The sequence below is a fragment of the Copadichromis virginalis genome, linkage group LG1 (genome assembly GCF_057382275.1).
Source record: "Copadichromis virginalis isolate Kocher_CV1m ecotype Utaka linkage group LG1, C_Virginalis_male_GT1.1, whole genome shotgun sequence".
Taxonomy (NCBI): domain Eukaryota; kingdom Metazoa; phylum Chordata; class Actinopteri; order Cichliformes; family Cichlidae; genus Copadichromis; species Copadichromis virginalis.
The window spans coordinates 3,164,589-3,189,388 of NC_140618.1; the positions used below are offsets into that span (position 1 = coordinate 3,164,589).

The 24,800-nt window shown below is 42.3% G+C and overlaps 2 protein-coding genes and 1 long non-coding RNA gene across 10 annotated transcripts in view; 2 read left to right on the plus strand and 1 right to left on the minus strand.

Moving 5' to 3' along the window:
* The window catches only part of wdr59 (WD repeat domain 59), a 16,592-nt gene extending 13,836 nt beyond the window's left edge, over positions 1-2,756 (plus strand). For both annotated transcript variants that reach the window (XM_085474593.1, XM_085474674.1), the window contains 7 exons: positions 123-204; positions 472-584; positions 697-847; positions 1,104-1,185; positions 1,263-1,383; positions 1,464-1,606; positions 2,037-2,756. In XM_085474593.1, the coding sequence (XP_085330719.1) occupies positions 123-204; positions 472-584; positions 697-847; positions 1,104-1,185; positions 1,263-1,383; positions 1,464-1,606; positions 2,037-2,272 (928 nt within the window). In that variant the 3' untranslated portion in view covers positions 2,273-2,756. The remainder of the gene's footprint in view (positions 1-122; positions 205-471; positions 585-696; positions 848-1,103; positions 1,186-1,262; positions 1,384-1,463; positions 1,607-2,036) is intronic.
* LOC146718130 (WD repeat-containing protein 88-like) overlaps positions 1-14,437 on the minus strand; it is a 26,878-nt gene extending 12,441 nt beyond the window's left edge. For 2 of the 7 annotated variants that reach the window (XM_085475317.1, XM_085475401.1), the window contains exons 1-14: positions 13,796-14,437; positions 10,073-12,730; positions 8,808-8,918; positions 7,706-7,794; positions 6,788-6,899; positions 6,522-6,660; positions 6,315-6,444; positions 5,921-6,108; positions 5,340-5,422; positions 5,179-5,247; positions 3,972-4,070; positions 3,700-3,865; positions 3,354-3,555; positions 1,968-2,697 (exon numbers count right to left, since the gene is read on the minus strand). In XM_085475317.1, the coding sequence (XP_085331443.1) occupies positions 3,740-3,865; positions 3,972-4,070; positions 5,179-5,247; positions 5,340-5,422; positions 5,921-6,108; positions 6,315-6,444; positions 6,522-6,660; positions 6,788-6,899; positions 7,706-7,794; positions 8,808-8,918; positions 10,073-10,153 (1,227 nt within the window). In that variant the 5' untranslated portion in view covers positions 10,154-12,730; positions 13,796-14,437 and the 3' untranslated portion in view covers positions 1,968-2,697; positions 3,354-3,555; positions 3,700-3,739. Of the gene's footprint in view, positions 1-1,967; positions 2,698-3,353; positions 3,556-3,586; positions 3,866-3,971; positions 4,071-4,647; positions 4,810-5,170; positions 5,248-5,339; positions 5,423-5,920; positions 6,109-6,314; positions 6,445-6,521; positions 6,661-6,787; positions 6,900-7,705; positions 7,795-8,807; positions 8,919-10,072; positions 12,731-13,795 lie in introns of those variants that run through there. The other 5 variants (XM_085475561.1, XM_085475231.1, XM_085475487.1 and 2 more) reach the window with 5 other exon arrangements.
* Positions 14,438-15,781: 1,344 nt separating this feature from the next.
* On the plus strand, positions 15,782-16,999 carry LOC146718131 (uncharacterized). The gene is made up of 2 exons (XR_014923417.1): positions 15,782-15,847; positions 16,230-16,999. It is a non-coding gene; the product is annotated as an uncharacterized LOC146718131 (long non-coding RNA).
* Positions 17,000-24,800: the final 7,801 nt, after the last annotated feature.

Below are 24,800 nucleotides of genomic sequence, written 5' to 3' on the forward strand. Positions count from 1 at the left end.
ATGGATTTACCCCCCCTCACCAGAAGCCTTCACAACATCGAGATGACGGCTGTTGTGATGTAAAGAAATTCTTCACGTTCGTGTTTCGCGCTGATCGTTACAGGTTTATTTTCTCTCTTCAGCCTGAACATGAACGACATCCAGGAAACGTGTCAGAAGAACGCAGCAGCGGCGCTCGCTGTCGGACGCAGAGACGTGGCGAAGGTTGGTGCTTGCATCCTTTTTATTTTTAACTTGCATTTGAATCAGATTTTGAATGCTTTTGTTGATGCTACACAAGTAGAAACTATACAAAACGTGGAGCCAGGAAGGTTTTAGAGACGAGGTAACAAAATCACAGAACAGGGAAGCAAAGTGAGTTTAGTTAAAACTGAGTTTAGTTTGTGGCTGAAGTGTTCCCCACATAAAGAGAGCAGAAAGTACTGAACCAGAGGTGCTGTCCGCCTCTTCTAAACCCGCCTCTCTGTGCAGGTTTGGGCTCTGGCGTCTGCAGCAACCAATCAGGACCTGAGCCCAGACTCTGACCCGGACATGGAGACTCCTTGGGCCAGACACCCATTCGGACGCCACCTGCTGGAGACTCTGTGAGTTACTGAGAGCAAAGCTGAGGCTCCTGATCGCCACGCCTGTGCCGCGTTGAGCTCTCGGTTTGGGTGACGGAGCAGCTGATTCACATGTTGATTCTCTGTGTTTCAGCCTGGATCACTACAGTCAGATAAGTGACGTTCAGACTCTGGCCATGCTGTGCAGCGTGTTCAAAGCTCAGGCTCCGCCTCCAGACTCTTACGCACTATTCGGGCACCATACGTCACGGGCCTCCGCGTTCCCCCCGCACCACGCTCGTTATGTGAGTCAGATTAAAGGCTGCTTATTGACAGAAATGGAAACAGCTGAGCTGAGGTACCGTGATGTTTGGGAAATCCTGTTTAGAAGAATTGATTTTAGCTTTAGTTTTGGATGAGAGTTTATTTTTTAAATAAAAACTTTAAGCGCCCACTCGGCTCTTTGACTTCCACACCAGCTGACTCCACAGGGTTTGTTTAGGTCATTACAGTAAAATCAGCTACAGGAAGTGATGTAATGTGTGTGTTTGGCTATCTCAGCCCAGCTACACGTCCAGCTCCGTCACCTCGGGCTCCTGCTCCAGCACCTCTGACTCCATCACCACGACCACCTGGAACCCAGGTGAGGCTCCTCAGCTCCTCACACACGCCGCCTCTGGGAATGTTTGGATTCATCTCCTGTTTTTGTTTAACTTCCAGGTCGAGACTCTGAGCACGCCAACCCGTGGGGCGAATCCTCTCCCGACGACTACCGCTATGTCAACCAGGGCTACACAGACCCGCGAGAACGCGAGCGAGAGCAGCACGTGATGAACAAGAGGTGACATAGCTCCGCCTCCAGCTGCGCCTAATCATATCTGCCCAGCTGTCAGTCTGATGTCACTTCCTCTCCCTGTGCAGGCTTCTGGACCCGGCCAACACACTGCAGTTTGACGACTTTAAGAAGTGCTACGGTGAAATCTTGTACCGCTGGGGTCTGCGAGACAAGAGAGCCGAAGTGCTCAAGTTCGCCTCCTGCCCACCCGAACCTCACAAAGGCATCGGTGCGTCTTCTGGGGAAGAAGTCGCTGATGTGTTAGAACAATGAAATAACACGCGTGACTAGACTAACTTACACTGCAGCGACCTCACCTGCACCTCTGATTCACTTGTGCACTATCCAGCATGTCTCTGTTATCCAGCTTCAGTTACCATCATCATTCAAGCTAAGGAGTCACACGAAGAGTAAACCCAGGGTTTATCTAGCTACACACAGGAAAGAGGCGGGGTTTGCAGCATCTGACCAATCAGAAACGTGTTCAGGTTTCTTTCTATAAAGGAAAACTGTAATGTTAGAAGAATGTGAAGAGAGTAAACAAAGAATAGAGGCACAGCTAAGTATTTAAAGCTCTGAGGAAGACAAACCTCACACAGGTGAAGACGCTCTGTGTCCGCAGGTGTTGCTGACGCTCTTCTTCTGTCGTCTCTCTGCAGAGTTTGGCGTGTACTGCTGTCACTGCCGCAGTCAGGCTCGTGGGACGCAGTGCGCTGTCTGCAAGCGCCTCACCTTCCAGTGCGCCATCTGTCACGTCGCCGTCCGCGGCTCCTCCAACTTCTGCCTGAGCTGCGGCCACGGAGGACACACCAGTCACATGATGGACTGGTTTCGGCGGCAGGACGAGTGTCCGGCCGGCTGCGGCTGCCACTGTCTGCTACAGAGCACCTTCTGACGCGGCGCGGACGCTCCAAGTGATGGGGTCGCCATGTTTAAAACCTCCTCTGTGATCACATGATGGGAGATCAGCAGCTGCTCTGCTGGAGGCGACATCAGTCCGTCCGACACTTCGCTCCAGAGCGAGATCTCAGCATCGAATCCAGTCCAGGAGAGATGGCAAAGATGATTTATTAGCACAAGTGAAAAAACACGGACGTTTTTCTGTCTGTCAAAGCTGGAAAAGTTTGTACGTGGAAAAAAGTGCAAAGAAAACAGACTCATCGAACGCAGATTATGAAACACACGACTCGACTAAAATCGCATTTTTGTGGCAAATCAAGTCACTGATGTGACCTCACCTTTGGTGCTTTGTAACACAGCGGAGTCGCCGAAGACTCGCAGCAGCTCACTGCAGACGCCGTCGCAGACTCTGACGGATTTCTGTAGAAAATTAAAGACTGAATAGTTTCAAATGTTATAAAGTATGTTTGTGCATGAAATCTGAATCAGTTGTGCTTTTCTCCAGCGTCCAGTTTAAAACAGACGTCGCAATACAAAGGTCACTGTTCACATAACAGCCTGTAGTGTGTGTGTGTGTGTGTGTGTGTGTGTGTGTGTGTAACTAAAGCTCGATGACATCATCAACCACTACGCTTAACCTTTATCTAAAAAAGCTACAAGTTACTGAAATCCAAAGATGCATTTCAGGCGTCACTTCAGCTGAGTTCAACACACCCAGATGTTTGGTGGCTAATCTACGCATCACATCACTTCCACTTTCCCATGCTGTCAGCTGATTGTGACATCACTGGTCTGGTCCAATCATCTTTCAGGCCAATCAACCTTTACACGTACTTTAAATCTCAGTGCACATCTGCCATTTCACTTGCAGATGCCTTTGTGCAACCCACCTCCATTCAAGCATCTTCATCTCCACCACCGGCGTCTAGACTCCGGCGTCCCTGCACTAATCCCGATCCCGCCGGGATTCAATGCCATCAGAGACAAATATCTCAAAATGAATTCTGTACTTCAATAAATCATATTCGCTTCCTTCCTTGGACCTCTCTTTATTGATATGCTGTGTAACCACCTACGTGGGTCAGCTGGACACATCCTGGAGAGCTTACACGGGTGGGCAACTTCAAATCACCACACGCATGTCTTTAGACTGGGAAGGACCCACAGACACAGCAGAACATATGAAGTCCATCCAGAAACACCTCAGACTGGATTCATGAGCTTGGCAGCGTGGGTGGAGGTGGAGGTGATGTAAAGCTTATATGAGCCACCAAACACCTGGGAAGCAGACAGATGTGTGACTCCAGACTCAAAGAACTTACACATTTATTTATACAGCAGCATTATCAGAACCAGGATTACAGAGTTTCATACTCGGAATCATTTTAACATCAGATTCGATTTTCGGTTTAAAAACTAGACCTTGCAAAACTTAGTACAACATTTCCTCCTGCGCAGGAAGTCATGTAAGCAGTGGCGGCTGCGGTCGGTATCTGGGTGGCGATTTGAGGCGACAGAAGACGCACTGCGTGAGCAGCTCTGAGGTCAGCAGTCTGGACACTGGGAATGGCTTTCCACACTCTTCACACTGCAAACACACACAGTGTCGTCATCACAGACCACCAGCAGCTGTGGGGAGTCTAAAACATTTAAATCAGAGAAAAAAGGACACAGGATCCATGAACGACTCAGACCTTGAGGATGTGAATTCCCGCTCCCTCCGCGTTCCTCTTCTTCATGACCTCTGGGATTTCTTCCATGTTCTCTATGTCCCACAGCCGAACAGTCCCGTCCTGCAGAGACAGACGCGGTGAAATTGTTGTCGTCGTCTAACAGAGTTTCAAATTCAACCTTCAATATTTAAAAATGATATGTGCCCCAAAAACACCTTCATCTTCATCAGGAAATGAAGTAACAAACTGAGTGGAGAGCATCCTCTGATCCTGACAGAGGGTTGAATTGCACTGAACTTCACAGCCATGAGCTGCAGTCACGAGGCTTCAAATGTGACTCTGTTATATAATTACTGACACTGAAGGAATCACAGCTTGAAGATGGTCCTGGAGTCCAAATGCAGGTGAACGAGAGATCTTTCCATCAGTCCCACATGGTGATGTGACCCTGCAGCTAGTTTTCTTCATTGTGACAGATAGGAAGGAACTTTGACTCCACCCGTCCTGGGCCCATGATGCTGCTTACAGCTGACCAGCTCAGAATACAAAACAAACACACCCTTTGGTGTCTTCACCCACTTCTTGCTCTGACGTCTTTCTGTGAAATGTGCCGGCATCAGAAAGTTTCTGCATGACCTGTGTTGTTCTCAGATGACGCGCTTTGGTCCGTCTCTGCTAAATATCCGCGTGGACTCTGCTCTGATTGGGCTGCCAAAATACATGAAACCTTCAGCACGTTCCAGCTGTTCATCACTATTAGTCAGACCTGTGTGGCGTTATGTTGATTTGCTGCCTTTTCTTAGTACTGATGTTGAGACCATCAGCCTTGGCATCCTGGCTACGTCTGTTTGTCCTGTACCTGGTTACAGGATGTCTTAGGTGAGATGCAGGAGACTAAACACTGTTTGCTTTCCAAATTTCCATAAAATGTTTTTTAACATTTCTCTGGTGAATTATCAGAAAACAGATTAAACATCCAGGGTACCAATGATATTGTAACATCCAGACCCTGCAATAAAACAGAGAAACCCCCCTGTGAACAAGCACTTTGGTGACAGTGGGAAGGAAAAACTACATTTTCACAGGAAGAAACCTCCAGCAGACCCAGGCTCAGAGATGGTGAGCACGGTGAGGGTGAGGGGAGAAAGACAGGACAAAAAAAGAAAGAAAGAAAAGCTCAAGGAGCAAAAACTTCTGGCCGGGACTGTGAGGGAAAATACTTGTGAACCTTGGAGGAAGAAGCCACCAACTTCCCGTCAGCACTCACTGACACATCTGTCACCCAATCACTGTGGCCCTGATGGGGGAAAAAGCAAAATCAGGAGTTAAGTGTCTAAAAGAACACGACCAGAAACATCAGGATGTCTTCACACAGCCGAGTTTAATCACCTTCAGCACGAGAGTCTGAGAGAGAGACGACAAATCCCAGAGAGCAACAGTCCTGTCGTAGGAGGCGGACACCAGGAGGTTCGCTGAGGAAACACAACAGGAAGTGATTTTATTAGGCAAACATTATGAGGAAGAACTGAGCATGTTCCAGTACCTGCAGAAAAACACATCAGCTCATCAGTGAGCAGTGCTTGCTTTCTAAACATAGTAAACAGCATGACGGACTCTAAGGTGCTGACATTTCTTACAAATCTTAAGCTGTGCAACCACCAGAGGTCTAAACCACCTGACCTCTGATCCTTTAGAGGTCTGCTTCTTAATGAGGGCAGAAAACATGCTTACAGCACACGACACGATGAGCTTTGTTCATTTTCATTATTAGCTAACATCCTAATGCATAAATAATTAAATAGTTAAAAATACACATTAAAAGAACTCTTTTGTCCATACGTGGATTTAGAAAGTGTTCATCGAATCAAACTCCGCCTCTTGCTCGTAGTTCAGCACAAATGTTACTGGAGAATCTGAGGACGTCAGCTGAGGACACCTGAACAGGAATGTGCCTTGCTCAGAGGTCTCACCGTCAGCAGCGGCGAGGCAGCAGGCACTCACGCTGCCTGCGTGGCCTCCCTGCAGCGGCGTCCCGCCGTGAGATCGGAACCCCCCCGCCTGCAGGTCCCACAGCTTCAGCGTCTTGTCCCACGACGCCGTGCACAGGAAGTGCCCGTTGCTGGTGAAGCAGCAGGCTGAGACGACGTTTCCATGGTTACTGATTGCGAGAATGTAAACAAGAACAAGTGCACAGGGGGCTGCTCTGAGGGTCTGAAAATTGTCATCAAACTTTTGTGAATCTGATAAATATCTGAGGCTTCAGAGTGTTTTGGATGAATCATTTTGTACCGTCTCACACTGAAGACAAAAGCCACACAGCGGGAGAGGAGCTCAGAGCATCTACAGGTCACTGAAATGCTTCACCTGTCGATGGACACGGTGGTTTTCTGCGCCCGCAGGTCCCACAGTTTGACGCTGCGGTCTGCAGAGACGGTGGCCACTCGCTGGCTCTGAGGGTCGAACCGACATCGAGTGATGCAGGAGCGGTGAAGATCTGATCAAAGCAAACACACGCTCACTGACGCTCACAGGAGTATTATTGCCGACCGGGCAACATGTGACCTGTCCTACCGCTGACGTGGTGCAACATCTGTCCGCTGGCGGCGTCGCAGACGGAAACGCCATTCTGAGGATTTACAGCACAAACGACCAGCCGGCCGTCGGACGAGGAGCTGCAGGAGGTCAGCAGGCCGAGCTGCCTCGATTTCCACTGCGACAAAGATCATAAAAATGAGTCAAGCTCAGAAAAGCAAAAAGACCAAATTTATTCCATGTGTGTGAAAGAGCAGAAACACGTGCTCTGAACCCAGCGCAGAGAAATGTGTGCAGCCAATCACAGGAAGGTTGCTGGTTTGAAACTCCAGGAGCGTGACGGCAGACGTTACCAGAGTGAGTCCGGTCTCCAGGTCCCAGGCCACCATCTTCTTATCCCAGGACACTGTGACCATCCTGACACACACAGAGCAAACGTTTCATTCACAGCTGCACTCAGGCTACTACATGGACGTTTCTGCATTGTTGTTTTTTGTGAACTCTGTTTTTTTCATGTTGATGTCATCAGCGTGAGAGATTACATGAAGCCTTACGGGTCCATGGACGATGAATAAGTCATCGATTAATTCACAAAGATGTTTTTTCCTCAAAGAAATGAAGAAAAACGTTTCCTAACAACAATCTTTTCCTGGTGCTCTGCTTGGTGGCGTGCTGTTCCAGCAGGTCCATAGTTGACTGGGTTTTTATTTTATTTGAACAACTTTATCATCAGATAAAGGTGCAAAAATTGCTACTGTTTGTTTTACAAATCTCAGAAAGTCAACTTTTACAAGTCTACTTGACTTTACAGTCTTGGTAACAGCGACTCTTCACCAGCTGGTGGAGCTTACAGTTCCAGTGACAGTGACGGGGAGCTCACGGGAACTCATTTTTCCAAATATTCAGACATTGCAGTAATCGACTACAAGGCCAGCTGCACAAATAACTGAAAAAATGTTTTAATGTTGGCCTGTACACCGCCACCTTCTAACGCTACTTCTGTAAATGTTGGCAGAAGTTCATCTCACCCTTTCTTTTACACCAAATCACTTCTGCCTCACTTGAAAAGACCCGACAGCTCAGCTTTGACCAAGACAAAAGGAATACAGGTGGAAAGATTTTGGCTTCCAGGGCATAATGTTTGCAAAATTCAAAAGAGAAATCATCTGCTCTCAGCTGCAGGATCATAACCTAGCTGAATTTAAAGCTAATGTGGAACCCACCTGTTGCTGTTTGGGATCAGAGCACACTCAGTGATGGCTTTACTGTGAACTCCATCAAACGTCCTCAGAGGCTGACAGCTCCCCACATCCTACACAGGTCAGAGGTCAACCAGGAAGAGTGAATATGGAACAACCTTCTGATGATTTATTCCTAAACTTTCTGTGGAATGAATTCATCAGAAAACTGATCTACAGAGAGGCTGTTCAGTCAAACACAGATTCTGAGATTCTACAGACTGATGTGGACACACAAAAACACAAATACGAGGCTTTTCTCTCAGGGTTTGCAGAAGAGCATCTCTCAGCACACAACCTTGAAGAAGATGGGTTAAAGTAGCAGACCACACGGGGAGCCACGCCTGTCCGCTAAGAACAAGAAGCTGAAGCTACAGTTTACACATGCTCACCAAAATAAGACGATAAAAAAAACTGGAACTGTCTGATCTTCTGTATTTCTAGTTGGGACATTGAGACGGTGGGATTGATCCATCCTGCCTTGTGTCCTGATTTCAGGCTGCTGGTAGCTTAAGAGTGTAGAGTTACGTTCACTTTGGCACACTTTGGTGTCAACTTAGCAACATTTAAACATCATTTAAACTCCACAGCATACCCGAGTGTTGTTGCTGACTATTTCCATGCCTATTTGACCACAGTGTACCATCTTCTGATGGCTCCTTCCAGCCACAAAGCTCAAATCGTCTCACACTGGTTTCTTGAACATGACGATGAGTTAACTGTACTCCAACAGCCTCCACAGAACTTTGGGGATGTGGTGGAACAGGAGATTCAAAGTACAAAGTATCTCCTGGTCGCAGCAGATGGCCGCCCCTCCCTGAGCCTGGTTCTGTCGGAGGTTTCTTCCTGTTAAAAGGAAGTTTTTCTTTCCCACTGTCACCAAAGTGCTTGCTCATAGGGGGTCATATGATTGTTGGCTAGGATCTATCTTACAATATAAAGTGCCTTGAGGCGACTGTTGTTGTGATTTGGCGCTGTGTAAATAAAACTGAATTGAACTGACATTAGAAACTCGAGTGTAAACCAACCCTAAAATCAAAACAGGCACATCAACTCATAAAAACTGCCGACCATGACAGCAGCTTACCCAGAGGACAGCGGTGCAGTCTGAGGAGCAGCTCAGGATGCAGCGATTGTCGCAGCAGACTCGAGCTGTGGTCACAGCATCGTTGTGAGCTTGCAACACCTTCACTGGGACCTGCAGACACAGATTATACAGCAAACTAGCAGAAGACCATTGAGGAGCAAGACAGAAGACTGACATCTACTGTACAAAGAACATCCATGCAGTGGTTGCCCAGTATAATTATGGACCAGCTTCGGATAGCAATATATTTTGGGCTATTGGAGCTCAAATTCTAAGCTTTGGTTTTAAATGAATGCTTGTTTTGCAATAGCTGAGAGAACAGGAGAAAGTGGGATCTTACCGCACATAGAACCCAGACAGAGAAATAGAGGTAAGATTTGGTGCTGCGGATAAAAATATAGAGTTGATGATGTGCATTTCCCTACTTTAAAATGAGGGCGGAATGGCTTAAAGCCAGTTTGCATGTTTGGCCCTCCCCTCTGACTCACTCAATGACCCGTGGCTGCCCTACCACCTAAAAGCCTTTTAGGTTGGGGTTTCTGGGTCTTACTGTCCCGTGAAGGTCTTTCTTATGTCCCCAGATGATTTTTAAGGGAAACTTTCCTAACCAGCTTAGAGGCATCAATGTCAAACATGAAATAAAGGCAGGCTAGTGCAAGATAAGCCATTTTACCTGGTTTTGCAATACACATGCAACTCTGCCCATCAGTGTCACTTTTACAAATAGTTTTCAGACTCATTTTACAACATTAATCTGCGTATAACAGTCCACACTGACAGCACAGATTTTTAAAAATGATTTACAGATCCTTTATTATGACGCTCACGCTGGTGAATCCTAATTTTGAAACGTTCATTTGGTTGATCCAGTGGCGCCTTGAGGCCGTTCACTAATCTGCCCATGTTTCTATGAGCTCTTCTTATGTTTTGTAAATGAAATCTTAAGCTCGATAAAACGTCAATACATCAAAGATAAAAGTAGCGACCTCAGTATTGCACTGTACTTAGACTCTAGGAATTGTAATAGTGCTTTACTATTACCTGAACTTCATAATAACTGTTACAGAATTACTGGAAGTTACAGAATAAATATGCCTGCTCCATCTCAGTCAGACTGTCGGGATCAGACGCTCTAAAATAACTTTGTTCTCGTGAAGCGCTTCAGACCAAGAGACAGGATGCAGGATTCTAACTTTGCACAAACCTCACATGCAAGTGAACGCATCACGCTAACGTTAGCCACCGAGCTAACCGTTTCGGTTTACCTGAGACTCCCAGCTCCACGCTCCTCTCTCCTCTTCTGAAGGCTCCTCCGCTGACAAAGGGTCGATGTTCCTTGACGCCATTTTTCGGTACAAATAAAACTTGTCGTTTAGCCAAAAGCCACATTAGCTGATGACAGTTACCGTGGCAACAGCCTCACAAGCGAAATTTGGTGCATTCGGGGGCGGTGGGAGATAAGATAATTAGTTGATAATTCGATTTTTGATGGAAACGGAAACAAGCAAAATGCGCACGCACTTTGACAGTTAATGATAATTATACTACTGTTTAACACCGCGTGTTTCAGTTTGAGTTAATCTAATTATGGTTCTGTGAAATAACACTCAGTGATTTTCAGAGTTCAGTCAGACTGATGTCAGAGTTATGTCCGTGATCACCACTGTATGAAAGCTTTAGTCACATTTAAGGGCAATATCACCAAAATACAGTAAAAGATCTCCTTGAATGTTTCAGATAAAATGGAAAACAGACTCATGCAGTAAATATTCTTTTATTGGACAGAAAACTGTGCAGTATAATTTACTTGAGATGTTGAAGATATGAGAGCATTAAACAGGCTGATGTTTGGAAGAGGCTCTGACAGGAGAGAGATGATACAGAAACATGACATCCTTATAAAATACTGACACACTTTATGAACGGACAACTTTTCACAGCTCTTTGAACATTTAAATGAGCTGCATACTTTCCCCACTGAAACCAGCACAATCCCTCTGTGATGGAAACAATATTTGAACTAAATGTACTGTGGATAAATCAAAGCATTATCAAAGTTGTCCGAGGACTTCTCCATCTACTGTCTCTCTCATTAGTGGTTTAAACAGGGTGAGAGCTCTTTTAAGGACAAACTTCAGCACTGCATGGTTGAGTCTGTGTCCTCACCACAGTTCGCGGGCCACATATTTGGTGAACCGTCTCATACATGCCAACCCTCCCGACTTTTCCGGGAGAATCCCGCATTTCAGAGCCCCTCCTGAAAACCTCCCGGAGCCACCATTCTCCCGAATTTCTCCCGAATTTCAACCCGGACAACAAAATTGAAAAAACATATGGCAGAATTCATAGCGCGGCCCAGCCAATTCCAGTTTCCAACAATGGCGGCAGCTTGTAGTTTTAATATTACTCTTATTTCTCTTTCTGGGTCACAAAATAAACTTTTAAACTATTTTCAGGCGAGAATGTAGCTGTGTAAACTTCAAATATCTGAGACGGCGAGAACACCGGACTCCCGGCACATCGTTTTCAACCCCCCGCGGTCTTTCGCTACTCGGGTTAAACAGGATATATAAGTCACTTCGATAACTTCAAAATGTTCTTGTTTGGCTTTTCCAGTGTTTTACTTGTTCGTGAGTAAATCGTTTTGGCTGAGATTAAAGTTATTCGATTCGATTAAATGTAACTTTATTAATCCCTCGGGAGGGGTCCTCTGGGGTTTTCACAAAGCTGAATAAACGTCAAACAGAAAACTGATTAAACAAAGTGTGAGACGGTGGAGAATTGACGCCAGCGCCCGGTTATATTTTAGACAGCAAGGAGCAGACGCAGTTTCACTCCACCGAGGGAGCTCGTGACGTACTACGCGGCTTTCTTTAGACCGCGAAGGCGGGTCCTCAGGTGGAAGCAGCCTCTGAATTGTTTCCGGCCAGCCAATAATAACGGTGACATTTAACGTATTTTGTCGAATAAATAAACACTGTAAAATATATTTGCCCCCCCCAACAGCCCTTTGAATGTTGGCAAGTATGAGCCGTCTGCTCGGTGTTTCCTAAAACGTTAAAGTACGTTTGGCTTCACACTGACAAACAGACCCAGCTTCGGCACAAACCTAAACTAACTAACCGACCAAAGAGCCGCGTTAAGTGGCGATATCACTAACGTCACGTAACTTAGCCGAAGCCCAGTCAACACACATATGTGGGGCCCAAATAGGGAGCAGCAGGGCTAATATTTGGGGCCCACTTGGGAAACCCAACTGGGGTCCAGCTAATTTTGTCCTCAGTTTCCATGGTGGCCCCAAATGTGTTTTCCTAGATGGGTTTATGCTGGGTCCCAGATAAGCCCCAAATCAGGCCCAGTTGAAAAAAATATGTGGGGCCCAGATGGGTAGAAGCAGATCTGATATTTGGGGCCCACTTGGGGTACCCACCTAGGACCCAGCTAATTTTGTCCTCAGTTTCCATGGTGGCCCCAAATGTGTTTGCCCAGATGGATTATTGATGGGACCCGGATGGGCCCCAAATCAGGCCCAGCCAACAAATGAGTATGGGGCCCAGATGGGTAGAAGCGGGTCTGATGGTTGGGGCCCACTTGGGTTACCCACCTGGCACCCAGCTACTTTTGTCCTCAGTTTCCATGGTGGCCCCAAGTGTGTTTGCCCAGATGGAATTTTGGATAATGTAAGTAAGCTATAATTTAAATCACCTGTACAACAAAGCCAGTTTATCTTTTTTATTAATACTGATTACTATGAAATTTTAAAACAGTATGCTTTTTTATATAATACATTTTTTGTGTGGAGAACATGTTGACAAAAATGTCCACAGTATACACAAAACAATAACAAATAAATGTTATACAGTTTAAAGGAAAAACAAATGCAGCAAACCACAGCTTCTCACTCATTCACCAATCCATTGGTCCTGAAAGAAATAAAAAAAAAAAAAGAAATTAGTGCATTTTCACAAACAAAATCAGATTTGCGATAGTACTGAAGTTGTTTTGGAGGTTGTGCTGTTCAAGTTGTTTGACCTCCTACATTGAACTCTTTGAAGACCATGAGTATTCATGGAAACAGAAAAGCTATTTACAAAATGATTTACCAAGTAGGCACTCAAAAATTAAATGAATGTGAAATATTTTACCTTAAAACATTTAAGACAAATGTTTAAAAGATGTCTACATAGTTACAATGATAACTGGTGTTGTGGGCTGTCTCAGTGATTGGCACAGAGCTTAGAACAGGCAAGTGGTTAACCAGTTTTTTGCATGGTACAGCACCTCATAATGAACACAAAACAAAATAGTAAAATGTAACAAGGGCTACATCTACCAAGGAGAAAACAGATTCCACTTCTTGAGGTGTGTGCCAGGCGGGCGCCAATAATTTTCATGTAAATCAAAAATAGGGCCATCAGATAAATCAGTGTGTTACTAATTACACTGGAAAAAATAGAGGCTGGCTCTGGAGTTCCTGGAGCTTATTCACATTCTGTGAGCAACCAAAAAACTGTTTAGTGAGAGACTTCTTCAAGTATGCTACAAGCCAGAAAGAAACGTGGTCATTCCTGCCAGCAGCCACCAACCTCCAGAACAACATGAGCTGATGGTTTCATCTCCACAATTTGTACAGTCTATCTAAACCACGTGTCAAAGTCAAGGCCTGCGGGCCACATCCGGCCCGGCATACATTTATATCCGGCCCGCAAGATCATTTTATATAGATGTACTATTATTGTTATGCATGGCCCGTCGATATGAGGCGCTAATAATATACAAACTACAGATCCCATAATGCACCGCTGAAGCCTCCTTGCTGACTGCTAGGCTAACTGGGAACATTCCCGCGTCAATCAAGTCAAACTTCTGTTATTGCGAAGCTAGCCGCTCACAATGGTGGAGAGAAAAGTTGATTCTGAATGACTGCAGCTGTAGTGAGCATCCGTTATTCAAACATCAACAAAATATCTTACAACTAATGAACTTACCATATAGCACTTCAAAAACTTTAAGCCCTCGAAATTCCCGCTTTCCATGGCACCCAACGAAGTTATATTGCCTGGAAAGAGCATTGTCCATAATGAAGGCCATCATTCTTCTTGTGGCTTCATCAACAGTGCTCCCTCTGATCTCTGCCACAACAGAAACCTTAGGACACGCAAGGACAATAATTTTACTGACAGTAGTACCATCAGTCACACCTAAAAGAAAGCAAGCACAGCTACACAGTAATTAGGCTCTATAATATTGATGCTAATTGACTGAGAAAGAGTTAGGTGTCAAAAGAGAGTGATATTATACCCCTTTCGTCAAACGCAGTGATTTATGACCCCCTTAATTGATTTATGACCCCTAATTAAATTATCCCCTAATTAAATTATTCATGAGCTCCGGAAGTAGGAAGTAATTAAATAATAAAAATATGATATTCATAAAAATATGATATTCATAAAAATATGATATTCATAAAAATATAATTGATTATTTAGAAAGTTTCTTATATATCAAAATAGCATTCTTTTATTTCTTTAAGCAATTAAATTTTTATTTTTATTTTTTTTTATGCTCAAAAAACGCCATCTGGTGGCGGGTCAGTGTGTGTGTGTGTGCGCGCGCGCGCGCGCGCCCGAGGCTGTGTGTCTGGGCGCGCGGGGTGCGCCCGTGTCTCCGGACCGTGCTCTCTCGGGCTCCGTGCTCATGTGTTTAAAAATGTATTAAACCATATTAAAATTGTTTAGTTAAACTTGTGCTTTTGTAACGTTCAGTATGGCCACAAACACATGCTGCATGCCTTGGGGGAAAACTTTATTTAGATTTATATGCATTTGTAGATTTAGAATAAAACTCATACTCAGAAAAAATTCGCGATCCCCTAACCCTCCTTAGATACATAAGCAGGGAAAACTCCTTAAAAAACCCTCCGCTATTTCTCCAAAACCCTACAATAACTTGTTAGGGTACCCCCTCTATTCCCAAAACCTTATATTCGATAACAGGGAAAATCCTGAAAAAATCCTTAGTCTTTTTTCTCAAATTCAGCGCCCCGCGGCTCCCTTCATGCTCAGCCAAACAAAGCCAAAACTCCTTTTAAAAATTTCTCCGCGATTTCTCCAAAACCCCTAGAATAACTTGTTAGCTACCCCTCTATTCCCCAAAAAAAAGCGCTATAATCCAAAAACATTGGGAAAGCTCCTTACTCTTTTTTCTTCAAAAACTTGCCTCTTGCTAGCTACCTCTAACCTCAAATCTCGTGGTGATAGATCCTTCTCTGTGGCAGGTCCCAGACTTTGGAATAGTCTCCCCTTTAATATTAGATCTGCTCAAACTCTTGAGCAATTTAAATCTTTACTAAAGACACACTTTTACGCTCTGGCTTTTAACACATTATGACCCAAGCATTTTGGATTTATCTGAATTAGTTAGTATTGTTTCAATTCTTCTATTCTATTGTTTCTATTGTTATTATTGTACTGAATTAGTTAGTATTGTTTCAATTCTTCTATTCTATTGTTTCTATTGTTATTATTGTATTACACTGTAGTTTTTAATTTTATTGTTATTGTTAAGCACTTTGTGCAGCATCGGCTGTTGGAAATGTGCTATATAAATAAATCTGACCTTGACCTTGACCTTGACCTAAAATTCTACGCAGAGTCTAAGTTCTACCTCGCTCTTAATCGCACCGACCCGCAACAGCTTCCAGAGCACAATTTTTTCCTGCTTGTTCGCTCCCCGCTCTGGTCCCGAATGCGCTGCTTACCTCGTTTGAAAATTCCCCCCTTAGACCAACTCCGCCTCACTGCGCCCCGCTGCCAATCACATAACCCTTGCACCGCTCCCTTCGCACCCCGGTTAGCCAATCCGCTCCAGCTCTGATTTTACGATCTCCCGCTGATGTTAAGACTATCTTCGAACCCCAGAAGAGATCTGACTTCAGACGTATCAACAACTGGCGCCGCTCAGACTGCTTGCGAGTTCGCATAGGGAGCGGCCGATTTCAACAGCAACTTGCGTCTCTTTCCTTATCCGCATATCATTCGGTAAGTGTTAATCTTCCTCTCTAACTACATTTTTGCATTTTCCTTTTTACCATTCTGTCAATCCTTTCATTTAAAAAAATAAATAAATATCACAATGGTTTGTAACAGGTACAATACACCATCCATCCATCCATTCGCCTCCACTTATCCTTTTCTCAGGCTCGCGCGGTGCGCTGGAGCCTATCCCACGTACAATACACTTTAAAATATATATAAGCTCCACTTTTAACTCCCGTAAAAGTTTATACATTACATGTCTACATCACCTATCATGGCCTCATCGGGTATCTCATATCATCTTGTTATTGTTATGTTATGCTCCTTTGATATTTTGCTAGTTTGCGTGTTTTAAAACTCTTTTTGTTTTTCTTTATATTTTTAGACCCAGATGTGTTAACCTGATCCCTGCGAAACACCAGCTCTGCGTGGATTTTGACCGCGAGTGACCGGATGTTGTTTCCGGCCTGAGGTTGCCTGAAATGCCGTGAGGCTCGTTTGAAAGATTGCGCCCGAGACCAACTCCGCCTCCAAGGCATGCCTACCTTTAGCTGCCACCAGTGAGATATCAGAGCCGGGCTCCACATATCCAATCAGGAGCATGAGCAAGACAGCTTTTGCAGACTCTCCAGAAATATACAAGTCCTTACCAACTGCTCTGCAACCCAGTGTTTCTGGTCCCCTCACTAACATCGCTTTTTGAGATATTTTTTATGAACCACCAAAAAAGCAATTTTACCCCACAGACTGGGTCTGAGGGCAGCAGCGGGGACAAATGATTGTAATGAAGCGACGGACATTTCATGGCTGGTCTTGCATAATCGTGAGTTATTATGTCATATGGTGATAAGTACATAGTTTTGCAAGAGGCATACAAGCACTGTGGAAAAAGTAATCATAAAACTGTTTTTGTGAACACCCTACGTTATGCTTTAAAAAATGTGATACATGTAATGTGATCATCAAAGAACATGATTTTTAAAAAAAAAAAAACTTTTATTCTTATGCTTTTAAAGTATGTCAGATTATCTTAAAACACTTATTTGTATGTTATAATGTTTTTCTTACACCATGTGTAATTTTTATAGACACCTTATTCATTGTATCAATGTGTAATTATGTATCTTTGATAAATAAATAAAATATTTAATCTTGTATTTGTGTACTTTCTGGTGATTCAATAAAAAATTAGTCACATATCGCTCTGATAAACACAGATGGCTGAAAGAAATGTTTGATGGAACAAAGGAAACAAGTGTCTTGCTGCTAAACTTTTAAGTCACCATGGTTTAAATGAGAAAGTCTGTATGTAAAACATGAAAAACTCCAAACCCGGTTTAACTACAAAGGTGTACTCATTTCTTTGTAATGGTACTTTACCGTTCCAATGAAACAAAAAGAAAATCTCATTTTTAAAGTACATTTTTCGGCCATCCTGACCTATTTTCAGGGGCAAGAATGTTGATGTTAGACTGTGTTTTAAATCAGGTTGTGATCTTAAACTAACTATCACAGCACTGATTTCAGTTGTAATGTCAATTAGAATCCCAATTTGGCTTTTCTCCAGTCAGTGTTATGGTGAAATTTAACTTGTTCTTTTGTGTAATTGCACATGGCCCAGCAAAGGACCCCTTAGTAAACTGTACAGCATAAGTTTTCAATTCACTTTTGTCAGAAAACTTCACAGTATGAGAAGTTACAGCACAGTTTCTCCAAACGTGTGGTTCTTTTTCAGCCAGCGTGCTTTTAGAGCATCTACATTAGCTCATGTAGTAAAAGTACAATCAGTAAGTGTACTTTAACATTTGAGATTCCGAGTCACTCTTGCTTAGATCATGTGAACTATATCATGAACCTTTTTTTGTATAATGCATCAAACGTGTTCAAATCAGTTTATTTTCAATTTATTTTAACTAGAGACAAGCAACTCCTTTTTAGCTTCTGTTATGTATTTACCTCTCACACCTTAATCTAGATGTTAGTGTTCTCAGAGTTAACATGTCTCATGTTGCCATGTTGTATTTCTAATACCCAGCCTCAGTGTTCGCCCTGTTGACCCTCAAATCCAAACACCAATGATCTAGATATTCACAACATTCATAAGGAGATTCTTAAGGTCTTAAGTTTTGTTGTTTTTATGTTTTTATGTTTTACAAAAAAAAAACTTCACATTTTTTATATTTTTAAACGAAAGTGACATGCAAGGATATTTTTCTTTAGTGATGTTGCTTCAGCAATCTCAAATACTAATTATTCTGGGAATTTTTATGGTCAAACTATGTGATTTTCCAAATGTGTGTGTGTGTGGAGTAAAATGACCTTGTTCTTATGATGTTGTCACCGTGAATCATTTAGGATTAACAACACAAATTGTATCGATAGCAGAAACAGTCTTATAACTTATAATTCTCACACGTTACCGCTAGTTTTACAAACGCAGTCTTCTTCAGCTCTGTTTATGTAGCTTTTATGAAACTGATTTTCCATAGTACAAGTAGAATTTAATTTTTCTTTGCTCTCCAGTATAAATGCAATAATTTGCAGGCTTTTTACTGAAACTCTCACAATGCAACACTCAATGCTCAGAGCTTCATATATCAACAGCTCTGAAAATATCTTCTTTTTTAAAGTAATGTAGGACAGGATCTCTCACTCTCTGTGTCTCAAAAAAAACCCAACTAAACTGGCAATCACCACTAAACAAATGAAAGTAGTTTATGGCTTTTTTATCAGCTGCATTTCTTTCATTTATGTATTGATCCCATTGTTTATTGGTAATGCTTTTAGGTCACTGTTTTAGCATGTCTGCCTCACACTCCATTTAAACAGTTTAACAGATAGAGGTGGCATTGGAGTTTGTTGGGTGCTCCTTCTGAGACCGATCTGTTGCAGTCTGTTTGGCCACAGCTGTGGGTGCCTTCTTTGCTGATCGCTTTATTCTCTCTTCTAGCATACTCCTTAATCTTATCCAATTTCAGTTTATCCAACAACAGATGCAGCCTGTGATCCACTCATTTTAAGCATTCAACATAAGCAGCATGCCAAAATCCAAAACAAAGGCAACAGCAATTCCTTCAAACTCAGGTGAACGCCTGCAGAGCCACAGCACACACACACACCAAACCGAATAGCAAACGTAGCGGTGGGCGTGTCACAAAAACATCTTCTATGGTCAGAATCCAAACTGCGTTCAAACAAACAATACGCAGCACAAAAACACAGTTTACATACCACCGTCGTCTTCTCCTTATCTGTCAGACTAGCCGATTTTATGGGTGTAGTGTAGTGATGGGATTTCCGGCTCTTTTTAGAGAGCCGGCTCTTTCGGTTCGGCTCACTAAAAAGAGCCGGCTCTTTCGGCTCCGAACCGGCTCTTCAGGTTGTTTTGTTGCTTTAATTAATTTATTATTAACAATAATATAAAATTATGCACAAAAGGAATTACTAACATAAAAACAAGTGGTTTTATTTATATATGTTTATATATAAATATATGCGGTGGCCCCTAGAGACAAAACACGTACAAACTCCAAAACACATTTCTAGCATGAACTGAACTTCCAAAGCAGAGCTACTAGATCACTTAAATTACACAATTGAAAGCATGTGTGTATTGTTTGTGTATTTATACACAGGCACTCATATATATATTCAAATAATTTAAAAAAAAGTTCATTTACCTGTTATTACCACACACCAAATCCGGTCGTTGGTACTTGCTGGCTTGTGTAGCCACAAGATAACAAAGGCTCAACACTGCGCCCAGCATCCTGGAGCACTTCTGTTGTCTTTTGTACGTGTTTTGAGTTTTTATATGCTTCTGAGTTTTTATATGCTTCTGAGTTTTTACGTGCTTCGGAGTTTGTACGTGTTTTTACGTGTTTTGGAGTTTGTACATGTTTTTACGTGTTTTGGAGTTTGTACATGCTTCAGAGTTCGTACGTGATTTGAAGTTTGTATGTGCTTTGTCTCTAGGGGCCACCGTAAATATACTTTTATTTATTCACTCCACATAAAATGTAATAAATAAATCATATAATACAAAAATCAACTATTCACATTTCAAGTTTTAACTATTTAAATTTCAGCTTTTTCCTTTCACAAATTTAAAGTGAAAAGAACACAAAACACTGCAAACCACAACACAATTAAATATAAATTATAATAATATGAAAACTAAAAGAACATGCATATTCTCTGTCATATGGACCTGCATGAATAAACTTTCTCAATCCTTTATCTCTTTCTTAAGGTCTTAAGTTTTGTTGTTTTTATGTTTTTATGTTTTACAAAAAAAAACTTCACATTTTTTATATTTTTAAACGAAAGTGACATGCAAGGATATTTTTCTTTAGTGATGTTGCTTCAGCAATCTCAAATACTAATTATTCTGGGAATTTTTATGGTCAAACTATGTGATTTTCCAAATGTGTGTGTGTGTGGAGTAAAATGACCTTGTTCTTATGATGTTGTCACCGTGAATCATTTAGGATTAACAACACAAATTGTATCGATAGCAGAAACAGTCTTATAACTTATAATTCTCACACGTTACCGCTAGTTTTACAAACGCAGTCTTCTTCAGCTCTGTTTATGTAGCTTTTATGAAACTGATTTTCCATAGTACAAGTAGAATTTAATTTTTCTTTGCTCTCCAGTATAAATGCAATAATTTGCAGGCTTTTTACTGAAACTCTCACAATGCAACACTCAATGCTCAGAGCTTCATATATCAACAGCTCTGAAAATATCTTCTTTTTTAAAGTAATGTAGGACAGGATCTCTCACTCTCTGTGTCTCAAAAAAACCCAACTAAACTGGCAATCACCACTAAACAAATGAAAGTAGTTTATGGCTTTTTTATCAGCTGCATTTCTTTCATTTATGTATTGATCCCATTGTTTATTGGTAATGCTTTTAGGTCACTGTTTTAGCATGTCTGCCTCACACTCCATTTAAACAGTTTAACAGATAGTGGGAGGAAGGTGGCATTGGAGTTTGTTGGGTGCTCCTTCTGAGACCGATCTGTTGCAGTCTGTTTGGCCACAGCTGTGGGTGCCTTCTTTGCTGATCGCTTTATTCTCTCTTCTAGCATACTCCTTAATCTTATCCAATTTCAGTTTATCCAACAACAGATGCAGCCTGTGATCCACTCATTTTAAGCATTCAACATAAGCAGCATGCCAAAATCCAAAACAAAGGCAACAGCAATTCCTTCAAACTCAGGTGAACGCCTGCAGAGCCACAGCACACACACACACCAAACCGAATAGCAAACGTAGCGGTGGGCGTGTCACAAAAACATCTTCTATGGTCAGAATCCAAACTGCGTTCAAACAAACAATACGCAGCACAAAAACACAGTTTACATACCACCGTCGTCTTCTCCTTATCTGTCAGACTAGCCGATTTTATGGGTGTAGTGGTGGCGGTGTGTGGGCTCGCGTCGGCGTTTATTCAGCGCTGATTGCGGGACGCTCCATTGCCGTCGCGCTTTTTGCTGACAAATATTGGCGACTGTCAAGCCTTTGAGTCGCCGAGCAGCTGAATAGGGGAATAATGTTGACGCGCCCGCTGTTTAAAACGTTAGTCAAAGTTCCAAGTTAAAACTCCTTTATTTGTTGTTAAATCCTTAAAATCCGTAGAAAACAGTGAACAAAAACATTCTAAGCTTGAGCGGTCAGCAAAAGTCGACTTCCCCCATCACCCACTCATTCACAAAATTTCCCTCGGGCCGTGAACAGGTGATATAGCAATCACTATTACAGACACCACGTGCAAAATCCAAAACACGTACAAAATCCAAAACACGTGCAAACTCCAAAACACATGCAAAATACAAAACACATGCAAAATACAAAACACATCATCTGTGAGGCTTTGCACCCCTGATGATCCACCTCACACGCCAGGCTCAAAGCACGCAAACACAACTTTTCCATGTTTGCAAAAAAACAATTTGAAAAAATGAAAACAGAGCTGAAAAAAAGAATAAAGGCAAACAGGAAACATTTTGTTTGTCTACAAAACATTTGCAGCCACCCCAAGAAGGAAACTGCGCCCTCCAATGAAAGTATAGTTTTCATTCTCCCAGGGTCAGTACCTGAAACGGCTGCTCCCCAGAGTACAGAGGCTCATCGCTCCCCTTCTCGACATACGGCAAGCCTGGGAACCGCAATTAAACGTTCTTCTTCAGTCGACTTTAACGTCATTAGATCAGACGTTAATCAGTTATTTGACAAATTAACAAAGAAAGAAGAACTCTTCCTCATCGATAAGACCTTGGGGGACTTTAAAAATAGTGGGCATATCAGGAATTTTACGGAGGACTTAGTGGCAAACCTGTTTGATCTACTGGATCGAGGCTATCAAATCCCCATACCTCTAATGGGTAGGTCCCTCTCAGATACAGTCATCTCCAGGACGCCACAATCAGTAGAGGGCTCAAAGCGTCGCATTTCATCTGAAGTCCTCTATGTCCTCATAGATGACACAGTAGAAAGGTTTTTGCAGAAGCTTTTACTCTGGGTGGAGAATGAAGAGAAAGATCAAATTGTTCAAATGGACAAGATTTCTGGGGCCCTGGAAGACATCCACAACTTTATTAAAAGAACACAGACCACAACACAGGAAAAAAGCCCTGCTTCAGATGGCAGAGGAAAAGAATCTGATGCATCACTTCCAACACCAAAACCTGGGAGCATTTCTCCAGAAAAATGCTCTGTGGCATCTGAAAAACCACCTCGAACGCCAAAAACTGGGAGCATTTCTCCAGGTAGATGCTCTGTGGCATCTGAAAAACCACCTCGAATGCCAAAAACTGGGAGCATTTCTCCAGATAAATGCTCTGTGGCATCTGAAAAACCACCTCGAATGCCAAAACCTGGGAGCATTTCTCCAGAAAAATCATCTGGAGCCTTGAGCCTGAAACACTCTCTCAAAGATTCCTCCAATGTATGTAAGCATTTGAGCCAAATTTAGTAATGCCAACATACTGAAGGAACAACATTTGTCTCTTATATATGATACACCTATATATGCACTGTCAATATACATTTTGAACCAGCTGCAGATGTCAGAGTAACAACTGACTGACCCCCACATAAAGTGCGTTACAGTAGTCCACAGGGGAAGAAATAAAAGCATGGATCACGGTTTCAAAGTGCTGCCTAGAAAGAAACGATTTCACTCTTGCCAGTCGCCTTAAATGATAAAAATGGACTGGTCCAACTTAAAACCAAGGGCAGTAACAACAGGTTTAAAATAAACCTCCAGGGGTTCCAAATGAAAAGAAGAGGACTCACAGGGGCCACTGGGTCCAAACACCAACAAATCTGTTTTCTTTTCATTCAAATTTAAAAAGTTTAGAGCCAACCAAGCTTTAATGTCATCTAGGCATGTCAAGAGAGGTTTTATTCAGATGCCATCCTTCGGCTTCAGTGGCAAATAAATTTGGCAGTCATTCCTATATACTTGTCTTTGAGTGAAGATTTAAGGTGGTAAGACATGTAAATAACTGCAACTTGAATCTGTACTGAAGCTCAGTATTTGACAAAGAGTTCATGTTCACTGCTGTAATACCTAATAATGACTAATATAATAACCATAATATTGGCCATATTATATTTACATTACCAAAGTGATATGACTTTAGTCTCATGAACAACATTAGCTAATTGTTATTTACTAGCTAATCTTAAATGACTGTTCAGTACAGAAATGAAGCCCAAAAATCATGTTTTACTGTCCTGTGGTCTCAGCCTCAGATACTTATCAAATCACACAAAGCTCTTGTAGAAACAAACAAACAAATGAAAAAAAAATATGTTCTCCTTCATTTCTGTCAAAAAAAGTTGTATGACACGTTTCCAGCTGTTAGTATCATAGTTGCTAGGCAACGGAGACTAGAGCCCATGTGTTTGCAACAAACTTGCCGTTTATTTTACAAATCGAGCTCAACACTGCCCCTAGCGTCCTGGAGCACTTCCGTTGTGATTTGGAGTTTGCATGTGTTTTGAATTTTGTACGTGTTTTGTATTTTGTACGTGTTTTGTATTTTGCATGTGTTTTGTATTTTGTACTTTGTACGTGTTTTGGATTTTGTACGTGTTTTGGATTTTGCATGTGTTTTGAATTTTGTACGTGTTTTGGATTTTGCACGTGTTTTGGAGTTTGCACGTGTTTTGAATTTTGTACGTGTTTTGGATTTTGCACGTGTTTTGGAGTTTGCATGTGTTTTGAATTTTGTACGTGTTTTGGATTTTGCATGTGTTTTGGATTTTGTATGTGTTTTGGAGTTTGCACGTGTTTTGAATTTTGTACGTGTTTTGGATTTTGCACGTGTTTTGGATTTTGTATGTGTTTTGGAGTTTGCATGTGTTTTGAATTTTGTACGTGTTTTGGATTTTGCATGTGTTTTGGAGTTTGCACGTGTTTTGGATTTTGTACATGTTTTGGATTTTGCATGTGTTTTGAATTTTGTACGTGTTTTGGAGTTTGCACGTGTTTTGGAGTTTGCACGTGTTTTGGAGTTTGCACGTGTTTTGGATTTTGCACGTGTTTTGTATTTTGTACGTGTTTTGGATTTTGTATGTGTTTTGGAGCTTGTACGTGTCTTGGATTTTGTACGTGTTTTGGATTTTGCATGTGTTTTGGAGTTTGCATGTGTTTTGGATTTTGTATGTGTTGAGGAGTTTGTGCGTGCTATTTGGAATTTGTAAGTGTTTTGGAGTTTATACATGCTTTGTCTCTAGGGGCCACCGTACATAGCTCAAAGATAAACTTAATCCAAAAATTGCCAGCTTAACTGTCAGCTTTGTCCAAGGGCGCGAAATGAAGAATGTTCCAGAATGGGGGGACGAGTTTGAGAAAACCTTGTGATATTTCATGAAATAACGCGAGATTTCGAAAAGCACTCCTACATGGAGTGAAATTTTTTTCCCACTCAAATGTAAAA